Source organism: Lasioglossum baleicum, chromosome 9 (assembly GCF_051020765.1).
Source record: "Lasioglossum baleicum chromosome 9, iyLasBale1, whole genome shotgun sequence".
Taxonomy (NCBI): Eukaryota; Metazoa; Arthropoda; class Insecta; order Hymenoptera; family Halictidae; genus Lasioglossum; species Lasioglossum baleicum.
In genome coordinates this window covers 1,544,788-1,561,033 of record NC_134937.1, presented here as the reverse complement: position 1 = coordinate 1,561,033, position 16,246 = coordinate 1,544,788, and the positions used below count along the sequence as shown (strand labels likewise).

The window sequence follows — 16,246 nt, the reverse complement described above, 5'->3', positions numbered from 1 at the left end:
GACGCGGTGTTTTGTGCGGCGGACGCATTGCAACATCGTTATAATCTCGTTTAACAACGTTTAACCCACTGTAATACACCTACACGGTTACGCGGTTCCTCGTGCTACGACTATCGATCGCCGAGAGGATCGCTCGTGCTTCGAGCAACGATCCACCGGCCGTTGAATAGAACACGTAAATTACTTGTTATTTTCCCCATTCATTCGATTAAAATTGAGAACACGTGCGTTATCGCAAGTGTTGAATCCTAGGAGAGGAAAAGTTCTCGGAGTGCTCTAAATGGGTTGAAACACGTTGCGTCACTATGCCTACAGGTGTCTGTACTTGTGTGCCGTGTGTGTATGTTTGTTTGCGCGTGTGTGTATGTATGTGTTGGTGTGCAAAACGCGAAACCACGTGCATAACCATTGATTCGTGGTAACATCGCGTTCACGCCTCCCTCTCTTTCTTTTTCTTTCTCTGAACGAACGAGAGAACGTTGACATTTAACGCTTGAACGCGTGCCGCGAGGTTGATCGTTGCACTATTCACCCTTCGGGTTTCGAACAGTCAGACTAGCAAATGTTGTTGTGCGCGGGAGTGCTTTGGTTTACGCTCACCGACCGTGATCGTTCGAACGCCGATAGCCGCGGCGTTCAACGACGATTTCAACAGTACGGAGCACATCGACGATCGCGGCGCCGGTTATGGTTTTAACCGCGAATGTGGAGAAGCGATCTATAAGACGGCTCGAAGCAGTAGTTCGCAACGACAATTATTATTGTACTATCAACGAAATGGTTCACCTGGTGAACCGAAACTTGTGAATCGTCGAAGCGGTGTCCGTAGTCCGCGCAGAAACGGGCAATTCTATCCGAACGAAAGATGGCGGTTGGTCCTCGCAACGTTCGAGACATTTTGCTCCGACAGTCGACAAGCTGGAAATCTTTTAGTTGGATAAACATCTTGTCCGCCGTCTGGTACAATAAAGCTTTCCTAACGCGACCTCGGTCGTCGGAAGGCTAGAAAGATCATCCTCGCCAAAACACACGCAGTCTTATGGAACGATCCGATATATTTGCATTATACCTTCCCTTTTTCGCTAACGCGGACCAACGAAGAAGCGGAGGCTCGATCGCCGGTTTATATCACGATTTTTCCCGTCGATCCGAACGATCCAGTTTCTGCCGTTGATAGTCATCCGGCGCGTCGTATTCCCGCTTTCAACCGATCGCGACTCGTTTGACAATCCCATTCGCAGAGATGGAACGTACGTCTCGTGTTAAAACCATAAACGGAATGATTGACAACAAGATCTATCTGTTTCTTTTTGGGCCCGGTTTTTGTCACATCGACCTCGACGAATTTCCCCTCTTTGTTTGCTCGTTCGTGATAGGTTCCTCTTTTCTTCTCGCGTTGGAAAAAGTGCCTCGGTGGATTTCGTTCCGTCTTATCCGGCGATTCAACAATTAAATAGTAGCTTGCTCGCGTGTTGGCTATACCTCTCGACCCCTAAGCTTATATACATCTAAACGCCGTTTCGGTGATATATCATTACAGTATATTGTTACGTATCGATCGAGGAGTTCGCGGACTATCGGAATATCGTTCTCTGCCCATGTATCCCCGGCGGCGTGGACAATGCGGTTTCAAACGAGAACTTCGAGACATACAGGGCGGTATCGCGCGATCGATTAACCTTCCCACCATTTTTATTTCGGTACCGGGTTCATGCATTTCAGGTTTATTTTCATCGTTGCACGTCTCGTAGGCTGCGAGTTCGATGGTTTTACGCGGCATACGCGAATGTGTAGCACGTACATTGTCGCACGATAAATCAACCAGTTTTTTCTTGTTTTCCCCACTTTGTTCTCCGCTTACGAAACATGATCCTAGTTGTCGTTGTAAGGATAAAAGTTAGCTGCCAAAACTCGTGAGATAAATAAATGGTACAGAGGCTCGGTATTTCCATCAGCAACTATAGCAGGTTGGAAATCAATGAACTGCTGAAGGTCACTGACAAGGTGATGAACCCGCACACCATTGTACCACGAGTCTATTCGCGTCGATCGGTACACATACGCGGATGGGTAAAATTCTAAGCGCGTTAAACTGGCTGGAAATTTTCGATAGAGTTTGTACAGGAACAAGTTTCCGCCATGTTCAACACGCAAAACGCGTGTCCGACGAACAAACGAAAACAGACCTGGAATGCATACAATGTTCGAGCCGTGAAACAACCCGTACCCTCGATCGGTTCGTCGATGGAACACCCTGTACAATCGTTACACGGCGGTGTAATAAGAATAATCGAGAACATACGAACGTCACAACTATCACCCGTGTTTTTACTTATAGCGATTTCATCGAGTCTGCGCGTTGTTGTTCAATATTTGAAACCCTCTAACCGTCGAAACGTATTCAGAAACTTGTTCCCATTCGTGAAAGATCATCCGGTTTCTGATATTAAGCTTCGCGCAACCGACGGTTTGTAATTCGCGCTTATTTCCCGCCACGTTTTTTACGCCCGCCCCTTTCGATTGGAATGGATTATACGCGTATTTGTAAATTATATATGTATATATAGATATAGATATATAGATGTATATATATATATATAGAGAGAGAGATGTGTATATAAAAAAAGAACAAAGAAACAAAATGAAGAAGAACGTTGCTGGTGCTGTCGTGTCTCTGCATGAATGTACAATCCCGCAAACAAGACGAATCAACGAACTACACACTAAACCGAACACTCTCTGGTTCGTCTAACGAGGGCCATGCACTTTAAATGACACGTGTTGATTTCGATGAAATCTTATTTCTCATTTCTGTCTCGTGTTATTCGAGAAACATTCGACATTTATCCTTTATCGGCAATCCATCCTACGAACGAAAATAACAGCACAAAAAGTGATTCATTTTTAATACGCTGTCCCAACGAATCAATACACAACGAAGTAACACACGAACCCCGAATTTATCTGTTAAACGCGTGGTTGTTGTCGAGAACAGTTTCTTTCCCGTCTCTACATCGAACAAGCTTCCGAGTTATCAGGATCAACGTGCTCGTACAGCTCGGGCACCGAGGAGCGTCGAACCTTCTTTCCCCCAAAGCGTGGATGTTAAAGAAGCATGCGTCGAAAAAACAGTTTTTCACCTCTCGCGTCGTCGGCTCGCACAGAATAGTTGTCACTTAAACGACATCCCTCGTGAGTGGTTTGCTTATTCGTAATGTCGGTTCTTCGTTCTATTTCGTACTTAAAACCGTGTAAAATATTTTTCTTTCCTCGTTTCTTTAGGAACTTATAAATACTACTCGTGGCGTGCCCGGGTCCTGACTCTGTCCCGAGCGGTGACACGTGGGTCCGATCAGGGGATTCCCGGCTATTCGCGCGCGATCCTCAAAATCGATCAAAAGGAATATGGGTCGAATAAATCGCCGGGCGCCCCGCAAGAGCTCTTTTCTGCGGGCCGGAGGGCCAACTGGCGAGCGCGACTATTCTTCGCTCGAAACTATTCCGTCGAGGTACTGGTTTAGAACGTGTTGGCGTTTACGACGCCGGCGAGATCATGCACGCAACCCCCTGTGTTTCGCGTGGTTTCGAGTGGAATGTCAGAAATTCACTTCAGCAACGTTTTTCGAGTTTCACCCATATTCCTCGATCGTTCCAAGTGTGTGTGTGTGTGTGTGTGTGACGTGCTCGTCGTTCGAAACGATTTTTCGCGGATCATTCTCGTTCGTGCATGCTTATCGTTACGGATCGAATCGTTCTCATCGGGACCCACGAGCACGGAAACACGGTTATCGGAAGAAGGACGTCGGGACAGGCATCCACTACGATAGTTAGACCGGGCTATCTCGTCGAAAGACAGTCTCCATCCGTCGTCAATTAGTCAACATGCATGACGAATATTTTCGCATGATAGATCTTCTAAAAGCGCCTCTAAACGATTTATCTTTTTTTTCGTAGGAATTACGTGTCTCGCCTTATATCGTTTCCCCCTAATGCGTACGCAGGATTTTCCGTCTTCTCCGTATCTTAACCCCCACCCGTTCTTTAGATTTTATTTTGTTCTCTCTATAAACGCACGCTTGTTCCCTTTTTGTTCATCCCCCTCTGTTTCGGCCACCTTTCCTCGAGCACCCATTCTAAGATTTCACATTTTATCACAGATGTTTTGTTCTCGATTTATCGTCGCCCGTTGTACCTAATACAGCCCACCCGTTCTAGATTCAAGCAGGGACGCTCTTAAATAATGTTTTTCTCCCTGTTGTTTCCCGCGCGAACGAACGAACGAACGCACGCACGCACGCGTGCGTCACACGACGCTGTTTTTTTCTGTCGATTACTTTAGCGAAGATGCTTGTATTCTTCCTTTTCTCTCTCTCTCTCTCTCTCTCTCTCTCTGTCTCTCTTTCACCTCGTCTCGCAGATATTTCTCGATTTCTCGTTGAACGCCGACGCGATATCACGGATCTTCACAGCACGATCTTCTTTCTCGGTCTCTTGCCATCGCGAGCGCGCGCGCGCACGCACAATTACAACACGACTCACACTAAGGCCTGCCTTAGTACAAAAATATACATTCGCTTCTTAAAAAATAGATCTTAGCATTCTGTACTGGCTAGCGTTCGTTTGATATTATACAGTATTTTGATTCTTGGCAGGCTGGCTTACAGGTTAGTTATTAATCGGCTACGAGAATCGCCGTCGAGCGAGCGTTCTTTTTTACTTTGTAGTATTTTTTTTCTTTTATTGTTTTTTGTTTCTCCGTGAAACGGGGGCGTTGAGTCCAATCTAAAAACACTAGTTGGTGTGCACCATCCCTTCCTTATTTAATCTTATTATTTTCGTTTGTTTAGTTTGAAGTGAACGACACGCATATTCATAAATTGGGTATTCGCGTGGCGCATAATCGGGCGGCGAATCGACGAGGGCCGCCGAGCTAACACGGAAAGCTGGAAAACAATGGTTGAAGAGAAGGAGAGACACCGTCGGCGACACGAGGTCCGACTGACGAAACGAAGCGCTACTTTATACATTTCTTCCAGTTTTTTGTTGTTGTTGTTGTTGTTGTTCTTTTTCCTTTGTTTTCTCAAATCGACGACGGTTGCGTCGTGTGTGTTTGTACGTGTGTGTGTGTGTGTCTGTCACGTCGACGCAAGACAACGATTGGAACCTTGATTTGCCACGATTATCGCGAACGATTGATGCTTTCCGTTTAGTCGGGATCGTCCTGTGCTTTATGAATATGACGGTCGGACAGGGGCGCGTGCAGCAAACCGCCCCAACCTGGTGTATATACCTTTCTCGGCAGGTTCAGTCTTATGCTTGGTTTGTCATCGCGTTTAATTCGATATTATACGTGTAGTAGTGTTGGCTTGTGCCCGTACGGTTTAGGCGGCGGCTGCACGGCTTGCCTTTCATTCTCTCTTTTATGTTTTATTCTCGCTCCATTCTACGATTTTGTACAGAGGATTCGCAGAGATGGTACTACGTATCACCTGATTAACATTTAACGATTCATCATTACTTTTTTTTTTCTTAAACTCGTTTTGTTCTGCTTCTATTACCCGCTGGATATCTATATATATTGTATATCCCAATCGCATATCGTTTTTCTCGTTTTTTTTCTGTAATAATCCGTTCTCTCTCTCTCTCTCTCTCTCTCTGTCTCTCTTGTACGCTATCGTTTCGCAACGTCACGTACATATGTTCTTTCACACTGTTCTCTTTTACTCTATTTTTTGCTAATTCTTTCTCTCTCTCTCTCGCTCTCTCTCTCCTCAGACTCACGCCGGGCACCGCGCCCGCGAGTAATCTGTTTATGCGGGACCTTCGTTCGATAAAAAATAAAAAAACAAAAAAAACGCACGAAGAAAAATAATAATAATATTAATAATAATAATAATAATATAAAAGATTCTTAGTAAATAAAATCTGGCCCGTCCACGCAACGTCAATATGGTCAACGAACAACAATAACTGTGGTATCGTTCTGCTTCAGTTTGTTCGCGAAAAAAATCTGTTCGTGATAACAAGGAACAATGAACGACGGTCTCCTTCGTTACAGAATTTCCTGACCCTGAAACAATACGCGTGCACGGAATACGAAATGAAAGGGCGCCGAGAATACCTTAACCCGTCAGTCATTTTTTGGCGAGAAACCGGCAGGTGTTTCTAGCGAATCGCCGAAAAAATGGTTATTAAGGTGTCTACGATTATATTTGTTTAACGGTGGCTGTCGCGTGTCAGATTTCCATTTCTTTTCTCTAACTCTCTCGCTCTCGTTCTTCCTATCTCGCGCTCGCTCTTTCTCTCTCGCTCGCTCTCGATAAATTTATTCTTACCGCGACTCAGGTACATATTAAGGCCCGTTCATCTTGTATAACAGCATAAATTGTTTAAAAAGAAATAGTTATCCTCGTATTTGTGCCTAGCTCTCAATCGAATCTCCCTATTACATCTGTTTCCCTCTTTTTCGTTCAAATTAAACAGCTATATATTACTTCGCTCTTCATCTTTCATCTATTCCTTATATCTTTCTCTTTTCTTTTGCTCATCATTAAATTCGGGTGCAACTTCGCGATTTTTTTGCGCATGTCCAATATCTTTTTCTCATCTCATCTTACGCTTTTCCTCATTCTTTCTCACTTGCATTCTCTCTCTCTCTCTCTCTCTCTCTCTCTCTCTCTCTCTCTCTCTCTCTCTCTCTCTCTCCCTCTCTCTCTCTCTCTCTCTCTCTCTCGCTCGCTCGCTCGCTCGCTCTCTCATTAAACGCATGAATGTATGTACAGAACCACATATAAAAAACAATGGTATACGTGTGACTACATGTACGATACACGACGATGTAATATAATAATTATACAAGGGCTCGAAAAAAAGTAAATAACTTCTCAGAATAATAAACTGTATACGCTTGTGTTCTTGTTGTTGTTTTGGTATTTTTTCTTTGTGTTTGTGGATCATCCTTTTGTTTTTTTTTAAATGTTCGAAAATCGTCATTATTAATCGCACGACAGAAATAGATGCACGCGGCATCCGAATATTTAACGTTTATAGTTCGACAGATAATACAGATATACATACATATACACATACACGATTAGCAGCTAATTCCTCCGACTCATTTTTTTTTTCTTCTTGAATAGATAACTATACTTTTGTGTTCGTATTAGCAGTCGCTAAGAGCACGGTGAAGAGACGGTACATACTTTGCGGAGGTTTTAGAATTCTCGATGTATCACACTTCGTTTGCCTCCCCTAACGCAAAATAACTAATTCTCTATTGTGCAAACTATATGTTTTTCATCGTACCACCAAATCAACCGCACTCTTCTCGGCACACATTCATTTTTCTATTTGTACAAGAGCGTCCGATTGGTTTTGGTATTAAAAATAACCTCGGATCGCTGTTCACGACTTCTTGCCGAGTGCCATCGTTCGTTTAACATCTGCGCAACTCTATATCAAGTTCTTTCTTTCGAAGTCGTTTATTTCTTTCTTTTTTTTTTAGTTATTCATTCTCACTGCATGCTCTTGGCGCTCGCTTGATCTAAATTCCCATAGACTTGGAAAAATATTTGTTAAACAAGTTTCTACTTACATACATGTGGAATTTCGTTACGCTTCCCAGTGGAACATCATGAAATCGGCCCGTTTCCTGCTCTTCCTGTTTTTTGTTCATATTTGTAGTTTCACTCTTCATTTGCTTCGTGCACGATGATAACCTCTCATTGTGGTGTGTGTTCCCTTCATTTCTCTCGTACATATTCACTTTTCCTGTGATATTAACAGGATAACGTCACACAAAAGGTCTGTATAGGAAGACCTCGATCGTCTCGTAATGCTTGATTCTTAGTGTATCTACCAAGAATACTGTTATATCTTTATATAATATATATATGTTCTTTCCTTTAGTATTCATTGGCGAGAGGAACAATCGTTAACAAATATACTTTGCTCTTGACCACTTTGAGACCACCACTATCAGCAATACACTCCGTTACAAAAGGTTTCCCGCAAGAAAAATCATCATACATCATTTTGTTCTCCAATTTGATAAACGGGGAGATCTTCTCATTCATAAGGGTGTTTCATACTTAATTTAGGTACTCCCTCACAGACTCAAGAAAGACATAGTCAACTATGGCTTATCATATTCATAAATGAATTGGTAACATCTTTGTAAAACAGGAGAACTTGTGTGCGTTTTATAGCCTCGCTATTTACACACTGGAACTGTGTGATCCTTCCAGATATTCTAACCATTTAGTTCACGAATTTGTGTTACAAATCTACACACGTTCGCTGTATGATGTTTCATCTGTAGTTCCCATAAAAAAAAACAAATCGTATAGAAAAATAACGAATATAACATTGTAACTTTACTTCTGAGATTGTGGCTCGCCCAGAAATAGGTGGAGATGTCGATGATTGGTACTGGGGAGTAATCTTTCCTTAATTTGTGTTCAGTATTACTTTTGGTCACGGAGGACCAATGGCATGATCACGTCTCTGCTATCGCCATGAAATGGATTTTTAACAACTGCTGGTAAATCGGCATCACTTAATTGTTCCCAAGGTTGACCTATGATTTCTTGTATTTCCTATGTACACGTGAAACAGTCAAAAATATTATACAGAATAAAACGGATTCCTTTAAATAAATCACCATTCGTAAATCTCAATATAAAACTAGAAAGCTTACATGTGTGATGCTTTCAGCCTTGTGCCAAGACTCATTGTAGGATGCAATGTCTCTTTGTGCAAATACTAATGATTTAAGGGAACTTCCTCGTAGGCGTGCGATAGCTAGCAAGTTTTCTTGATCATATTTGTGACCGATGAACACAATCTCCACAAGTTTGGTACATTTCCATGCAATAAATACTAACGGATCGGGGCTACAGCAAGATAATAAGTACATTGATTAATCAAATAGATTAAAGATAACAACATGATAAAAACAACTTGATTTACCTGTCGGGCTCGCTTGGATCACAAGTTGCGGGTTTAATTCTTTGAGGGTCCATGGAATCGATCCATATTAAAGATTTTAAAGTAAGATGATACCAGCTGGATAGCACCAGCAATGCTCTGGAGTTGACGCTTTCACAGAACAGAACTTTCAGATGCGTGAGAGGCATAGAATGACGAAGTATATCAGAATGCAAAACGTCGATGCCCTCGTAAGAGTGTATAAGGTTTAGGCGTAATTCACATTTTGGACTGAAACAAATTTTCGATTACTTTTTAAATGCATACTTAGAAAACAGTAATAATGGAAATGTATTACTACTTACTTTTTCTGCACGAAGGTTTGCCACGCAACTTCGCTTGTCCCTGCGTAACTGTCGTTCCAACCATGCACATGAATTACAAGCCTCTCCATGACCCCGTTATCTAATGCCTTCAGCAGTTGATCACTTACAAACTCATAATCCAATGTCAAAATAGATAATCTGACGAATGAGTTAAAACAGAGTTCGTAATCAAACCCAAGTTCACAGAAATTATAATCAGGATCGTCTCTAACTGATGCCAGACTGAGCGTTGTCAAATGCTTGCCATGGTTTATACGAAGCGGTTGTAGAAGTACTCCAGCACTGGCTATTAATTCCTCTATGCATCCTAAACTCAAAGCTTCCAAATGATTGGCTGTTTCGATAATTTTTATAATGGGCTTTATCAGTGGGGTAACATATCCGTTAATGTCATCGTCATCTTCATATTCGAAGGAGCTACTGCTAGATTCCAGAAATAATTTACGGAGCTGTCTGTTACAACTTAATTTCTTCAGAATGGCTACAGTCTCGTCGGCACAATGATTTGGTGTGTCGCAACGAATCGTAGCTTCGTGTACGCTGAACCCAAAACTGTCTGCCAGAAATCTATCGAAAACAAAAAGCAGATAGAAGATAGAAGCTTGTAGAATTTTCCAGTAGTCACAATACTGAGCAAAAAAGCAACTTTACATACCGAGCCCATAAAATACTGTCCTCGTGTCCAAGGGCAAATGTGATTTTTTTCCAGAAACTAGGATGAAACAAAGCATACCTCCAATTTTTACAAACCTGCGCAAATTACATTAGAACGAATTATTTTTATCCGTTAACCCTGCTTCGTCTCGAAAATCGCATTAAGCATGACACTGATTAAAATAGACATTCGAGAGGTAAACAAAGAACAAATACAAGATATCGCGTGTAAAATAACAACGATTCGAGTAAACGGTAAAGGAAATAAGTATTTGAAAAGCGTAGAACGGAATCTGGACATGGCAGTTTGATTACCCACTGTGTCAGGTCGAAGTATAAACGGCCTTGACGGAGACGAAAAAAAAATTATCAGAATACCTGAGAGGCTCTTAACCGGCTGCTGTGTGGTAAATATGAGAATATCTCCTGCAGGATGATACTGGGCAGGTTATTCCAGCACGGATTATTGTCCTCTTGCGCCATTTCTGTCGTACGATTTGCACCTTTGTAGGACGAACAGCTGTTTGCCTTCGTCGAAGACAGCTGCCCCTCGCACTTTCTTGACGTTGCCTTCTCTGTCGCATCACTCTCCACCGAATTTTTTAACTCTTCCAGATATATAACACCCCCATTTATAACGCGTAGCATGGTTTTTACCAGTGTCTGGTGACCTATATCTTGAACTTTCCCCGCAAATCCTTCGAGCCTCGGCCACCCGTTTTCTTCGAGGCGAGCCTCCTCTGCGAATCAAAATAAGAGCCTCGACTGTGTATTGCGCCCAACTCGTAACGTCCAACCACTCCAACTGTCGTTCGCGTACGCTTATACGCATGGTACGTGTCAAACGCTTCTCTCCCATTGGTTACATGCCTACGTCCATATATGCATGTATGTTGGTTCTCTGTGTGTATCTCGCAGCAACGTTTCCCGACAATGTACACCAATGTACACACAGAGACACAAAGATCTACGCCACAGTGAGAATACACTGGAATACACGTTCAGCGGCGCAAAACTATATTTTTATTCAAATAAATCTTTATTCAATTCAGCAAGAAAATAAACTCTGAACAAAGAGAATAAATTGATCGATATACAGTCGGTGAGAAAATTAAGCGAACACCCTCCAAAAACTAATAACTTAAAATTGTTTAAAATTCGACCAAACGAGCTTTGTTTTAGATGTTAGAAGGATTAGTTTACCCGACAAAGTATTTAAAAAAATCGTGAGTAAAGAAAAATTTTAAACATGCCTTTTATTCATAATTCATGCACAAATAAGTTTCATCAAAATCGATTAAGGTCGCTATGAGCTATAAATAATTAAAAGTGGCAAAAATGGTGAGAAAAAAAAATTGCTTCTTAATTATATATATCTTTCAATATCTATACAACTTATATAGATGAACAAAAGGTATATTTTAAACACGTTCGTTATAAGAACAGATAATAAAAGTTAATAATTGTGACCTCCCCTTTTTTCTTCGAAATTCCGAGCAATAGCAATTTCAAAACAATATGTTTACACCCATCAAACATAGGTACAGAACACTCGAGTTGTTTGGGCTGTCCATTTAATTTTGCCCTCGACTGTATAGGTACTCAACTTCCTCTCTGACATAACCAAAACTGAGAGATTGCTTATTGTTATGATCTGAGGACAGAATAATAGGTCCTACAGCATTATATATCAACGTCATTTATAGATGATAATTAACGCTAGCGAGTTCAAAAAAAAAAAATATATATATATATATATATAGTTGACACCATGAGTTTATTATTCATAAATGTACAATAATGAGTCATGTTTCTGATAAGCGGTTTCGTTTGTAACGTCCTTAAATGACACTAATACGTGAATTGTTACAGGACAGATACGACATTCGTTTTATTAGTGTATTGTGTTAGTGTTCTAAAAAATATTGACGCGCTTGTTCGCTACGATCGAAAACGCTGCAAATACCGAGGCGTATCTTTCAAGTGGAGCACGAAATAAATTTAAACGCATATATACATATATAGAGATTATATATACATATATATAATTCCACATTGTTGATGTTCTGCGATCTATTTTTAACCGTCATGCAAAAATCTTTTCGTCCGTACGTTCGTTTGGTGCTCGCGAGGATACCGCGAAACAGCTGTTAAAGTCAAAACGATTTAAAATATGCGTTAGTGGCATAAGCCGGGTCAACATGGAGCCGCGATAAAATGTCAACGTAGCATAGTGCCGTGCTGTTTTCCTCCTTCGAATTTTGTTTCACAAATGTCACAAGAGAATGACGCGCTCGAAGATCCAGATGATAAAATTTTTTGTATTTCTATCGATCTTCTTAGCCCCACAGAGCACAGTATGCGATGGAAGACTTAGGATAAACAGGGATGTACCTGAACCGTCAAAAGAAAAAAGTGTTTATAGTACTGCCAAGAATGTTAACACGCACACTCCGTTGAACGGACAAAAAAAGGAGCACCAAAATTCAGTATCACTTGGCGACACAACGACAAATCTCGAGAATAATAAAACGCTGAATAGTATAACCTCAAAATCGTCGACAGATAACAAAACTGTTAACGCAACAGAGCCAGGAAAAGAGGTTAGTACCTGAACTTGAACTTGATTCATTTTACGAAGTAACTGCTTCATTTGATTGTAATCTTGTTTGAGGAATCGAGTATCCCCAATAAAACATGCTTTCTTAATCTATCTAGAATTTACACAAAATCATATTGTTTACAATTGCTCTACTGATTATTAATAATGACATTTTTGTTAACAGCATGACGAAATAGGACATTTGACAACTTTAAATACTGGAGCTTTGAAGCGTGGTCTTTATGTGTTTATTGGCCTAAGTGTTCTTGTCATGGCCTATATCATGTTCCGTAATTTTAGGTACATAACATCCGTTAAAAGCTTTAAATTTTTAATAAACGAATTGCTTATGAAATATGAATATATCGAATACTATAGTAGACAAACAAAGAATGACTACTGTAAATCTTCATGTACAAACTATAATTATTTAATAGGTTAAGTAAAACACGTGCCCAAATGGTCAGAAAGTATGGAGTCCTTGCAAACAGACAAGATGTAGAAATGCGACCATTACCATTGGACGAGGAGGATGACGAGGATACTACTGTCTTTGATGCCAGTAATATTCACTCGAATAACATTCAACATCAGAATTTATAAAAGTAATCAACATAAAGTATGTTGGGTATACTACAGTATAAATTCTTATTTAAATGAAATACGTTTTCTTGTGAATATGGTGTAACACAGAAGTTCAAATTGTGTATCGTAAAGATTTGGCACAGAGAAACATTTTATAATATTTTTTCATATAAAATTGCTTGCTTGCATAATACAAATTCTAATATAAAAGATGCATTGAACAGTGCACTTATCTTTACGAATTATGCTTTCCAGCAATAGGTGTACTTGTCAGAGAAAAACTGAGATATTTTTTTATGAAATATCTCAAATTCCTTAATATAAGTAAGTGATAAAGGAAAACTTGAAGCAACCGTTGTTTATAAATAAATAAATGATGGCGGTCTATAATTCTTATATAAATATTGTATTTTGATTAGACTATGTTGTTATAATTGAAATTATACAAATACAGATTGTCTCTATTTTATTTAACGCTACACATTTAATAAACATTATGTAAAAAACACATCTGTCTAAATACTTTTTTTATGATGTACATAATTATTAATTGTGCAAATGGTTACAAGAAATTATTTTTAACTGCATGGACAAAGATGTTGGCTAGCCTAAGCCTGCCTTCTTTTGTTTTGATGTTCGATAATGTCCATACATCGTCAATGTCTACTGCAGAATCATCTTTTATGATTGCATCTAGGTCAAATGCTTCAGATTCATCTAATAGAGAGAATGGAATCATTTCCAATGCAAACATTGCACCAAACATAAACTGTTCTTTTACCTGTAAGAATTTTATTTATCATTTTAATTGGTTTCTGACAAGTACTGTATCAAAATTCATAAAAAATATAATTATACTCTACTTCTTTCATAAATGTATCCCACGAATACAGTTTTTCAGGATCTGATCCAAGTAAGCTAATGCTGTTTGAAAGTTCATTGTAATAGATCTTCAACAAATTATCAAATTGTACATCCCAAAGGCTTTTATCTGTACAACCATAAATACACATTGATATGTCCAAGACTGGACTACTACATCTTGCCAATTGAAAGTCAAGCATCAATGCTTTGTTTTCTTCTGTGTCTTGAGTTAAAAAGTTTGGAACCCAACAGTCACCATGGCTTATTACAGATGTTGGCACATTTGTACGATTGCAAAATTCAGAAGCTATTTTATACAGAGCACCGATTTCATAAGACTTAAATCGTTTTTCTGCCTCGCTACCAGGATATTCCATTTCCAATGCATTTCTAGCAATGTTTACTATTCTTTTCTATAAAACAAATGGATAACAATATAATTGTGAATAACCGAATCTTGTGTACCATAATTAGTGTTGCAAATCATTACAATGTAGTAGTAACATTTATCTTACGTGAAATCGTTTATACCAATTCCATTGCTCATCACTGACATATGTTTCCTTCAAGTTATCCACAAGCTCATTGAATTTTTCCTTTTTCTGATCTTTATATGCAAAAGAAATTGCATGAAATCTTGCTATAGCTATTAAAATCATTATACACTGATCTAGATTTATACAATTCTGTCTACATACAGGTTTATATCCCAAAGGACTAACATCTTCCAAAACTATGTAATCAGTACTACCATCCAAAGTAGAAGCTAAGTGACGTGGAACGCATAATAATTCATTATGCTCTTTAACATTAAGAAATTCTTCAAATTCTTTTAGTACCTTAAACAAGAAAATTGCTGTGCAATTTTATTTTTTAAAAAGGTGATGCAGTAATTACCTTTGTATACATGAGAATTTCATTTCGGAAAAAGTCTGTGCTTCTGTACGTGGTCCTTCTGCCTATATTTTGTGGCAAAGATTTGACCACTAGTTTAACTTCTACTTCTTTGCCATCAACATTGCCGATAACTTTAACTCTATCAACAGTTGACAAATAGCTATCACCCTTTGCATTTGCTTCGTCAAAATACCAATCTATAACTTCTGCTTTTTGCCCTTTGTGTACATTAAGCAGGATTTCTTGTAACTTCTCCTCTGTGAAATTTTTGCTTACATACTTTAATTTTTCGTAATTCTTCACCATGTTTGTAAAATGTTTAACTCACTTAATTCAAACGATTATTATATTAAATTTTGCGACGTTCATAAGCCTAGTTCTGATTTGATGTAACAGTTAACGTGAACTAACTTATTTCTGAGACAGAGGACTATTTATTAAGACCTTATCTTGCAGTTAATCTGTAGTTTATTGACTTTGATGAAAAAGATTGTTATCAGTTAAGTCGATGGAACTAAAGCTTCTTAGTAACTGCCACGTTGACAGTATGATTCAATTAATAGCAATTTTATTTCAAGCATTTCAAGATTTTAATATATGTACAATATGTACATACATATACTTATAATCACGCACATGGGATAAGTGTAACACATTATGTATTTATATAACAATAATTTAATAAAATATAATGAAATATTTCTACTTAGTTTCATGGAAATATTATTAACATCGATATTATATCAAATAACTTAATTAAAAAATATATGTAACTAATACGGACAGATTTAATTCAAATATCTGTAAAGAGTGTCAACGTCAACACAGTGTCAAGAAAACGATTTTCCTGCAATTCACCAATAATGTGCAGATTTACGTAGGGTATTTCTGGCTGGAAAATTTGCGAAAAAGAGGGAAAAGCCATGAAAGAAAAATAGTTTAAGCTTGTGTAAGTGAAATAACGTATGTGGAATTGCATAAACATTTAAACAATTTATAAATGTATCATATATTTACTCCATATAAATATAATCAGCAGAGAGGTAGTAGTCTTTGCTAGTGCGATCAATTTTATGGTTGGTAAGATTGAATTTGAGACGGCGCGATTTTCGTGCAGTTCATGTAAAAACCACGTAAAAACCTATATGTCTATGTTTCATACGTATAATATATAACAAGTGAGGCGCATACTTTATCTAATATTTGTATTCTTTTTTTAATATGGCCGCCATAAATAAAAACACGCGTTGGAGAGTATATCAAGATTACATATATTTATTATTTACAGAAGTATTTATGCGTGACATGTATATTGCTTTCTCCAGGATGT

General features: G+C 38.9%; 3 protein-coding genes across 4 annotated transcripts; 1 reads left to right on the top strand and 2 right to left on the bottom strand.

Moving 5' to 3' along the window:
• Positions 1-6,961: 6,961 nt before the first annotated feature.
• Positions 6,962-10,774, bottom strand: LOC143211850 (F-box only protein 33). Its single transcript, XM_076429905.1, has 6 exons — positions 10,347-10,774; positions 9,970-10,064; positions 9,294-9,881; positions 8,971-9,219; positions 8,699-8,894; positions 6,962-8,597 (listed from the first exon to the last, which is right to left on the bottom strand). Exons 1-6 carry the CDS (start codon positions 10,614-10,616, stop codon positions 8,466-8,468), a joined length of 1,530 nt encoding a protein of 509 aa, XP_076286020.1. The 5' UTR covers positions 10,617-10,774; the 3' UTR covers positions 6,962-8,465.
• Positions 10,775-12,253: 1,479 nt separating this feature from the next.
• LOC143211858 (uncharacterized) lies at positions 12,254-13,608 on the top strand. 2 transcript variants are annotated; one of them, XM_076429914.1, is made up of 4 exons: positions 12,254-12,571; positions 12,755-12,870; positions 13,008-13,189; positions 13,411-13,608. In XM_076429914.1, the coding sequence occupies exons 1-3, from the start codon at positions 12,254-12,256 to the stop codon at positions 13,171-13,173; spliced, it is 600 nt and encodes a 199-aa protein (XP_076286029.1). In that variant the 3' UTR covers positions 13,174-13,189; positions 13,411-13,608. The 2 variants fall into 2 exon arrangements, with proteins under 2 accessions (XP_076286029.1, XP_076286028.1); XM_076429913.1 differs by having other exon boundaries at positions 13,008-13,608.
• LOC143211853 (uncharacterized) lies at positions 13,005-15,769 on the bottom strand. The gene is made up of 4 exons (XM_076429907.1): positions 14,917-15,769; positions 14,535-14,858; positions 14,019-14,432; positions 13,005-13,936 (listed from the first exon to the last, which is right to left on the bottom strand). Exons 1-4 carry the CDS (start codon positions 15,220-15,222, stop codon positions 13,718-13,720), a joined length of 1,263 nt encoding a protein of 420 aa, XP_076286022.1. The 5' UTR covers positions 15,223-15,769; the 3' UTR covers positions 13,005-13,717.
• Between the last annotated feature and the right edge of the window lie 477 nt (positions 15,770-16,246).

Excerpts from the sequence above, each read along its gene's own strand:
- LOC143211853 (XM_076429907.1), bottom strand. The coding sequence starts at position 15,222 with ATGGTGAAGAATTACGAAAAATTAAAGTATGTAAGCAAAAATTTCACA. Across the intron at positions 14,433-14,534 it reads ATTGGTATAAACGATTTCAC|AAAAGAATAGTAAACATTGC; the intron begins GTAAGATAAATG and ends TTTGTTTTATAG. Across the intron at positions 13,937-14,018 it reads GGGATACATTTATGAAAGAA|GTAAAAGAACAGTTTATGTT; the intron begins GTAGAGTATAAT and ends AAATTCTTACAG.
- LOC143211858 (XM_076429914.1), top strand. The coding sequence starts at position 12,254 with ATGACGCGCTCGAAGATCCAGATGATAAAATTTTTTGTATTTCTATCG. Across the intron at positions 12,572-12,754 it reads CAACAGAGCCAGGAAAAGAG|CATGACGAAATAGGACATTT; the intron begins GTTAGTACCTGA and ends TTTTGTTAACAG. Across the intron at positions 12,871-13,007 it reads ATCATGTTCCGTAATTTTAG|GTTAAGTAAAACACGTGCCC; the intron begins GTACATAACATC and ends ATTATTTAATAG.
- LOC143211850 (XM_076429905.1), bottom strand. The coding sequence starts at position 10,616 with ATGCTACGCGTTATAAATGGGGGTGTTATATATCTGGAAGAGTTAAAA. Across the intron at positions 9,882-9,969 it reads GACAGTATTTTATGGGCTCG|ATTTCTGGCAGACAGTTTTG; the intron begins GTATGTAAAGTT and ends TGTTTTCGATAG. Across the intron at positions 8,895-8,970 it reads GATCCAAGCGAGCCCGACAG|CCCCGATCCGTTAGTATTTA; the intron begins GTAAATCAAGTT and ends ATCTTGCTGTAG.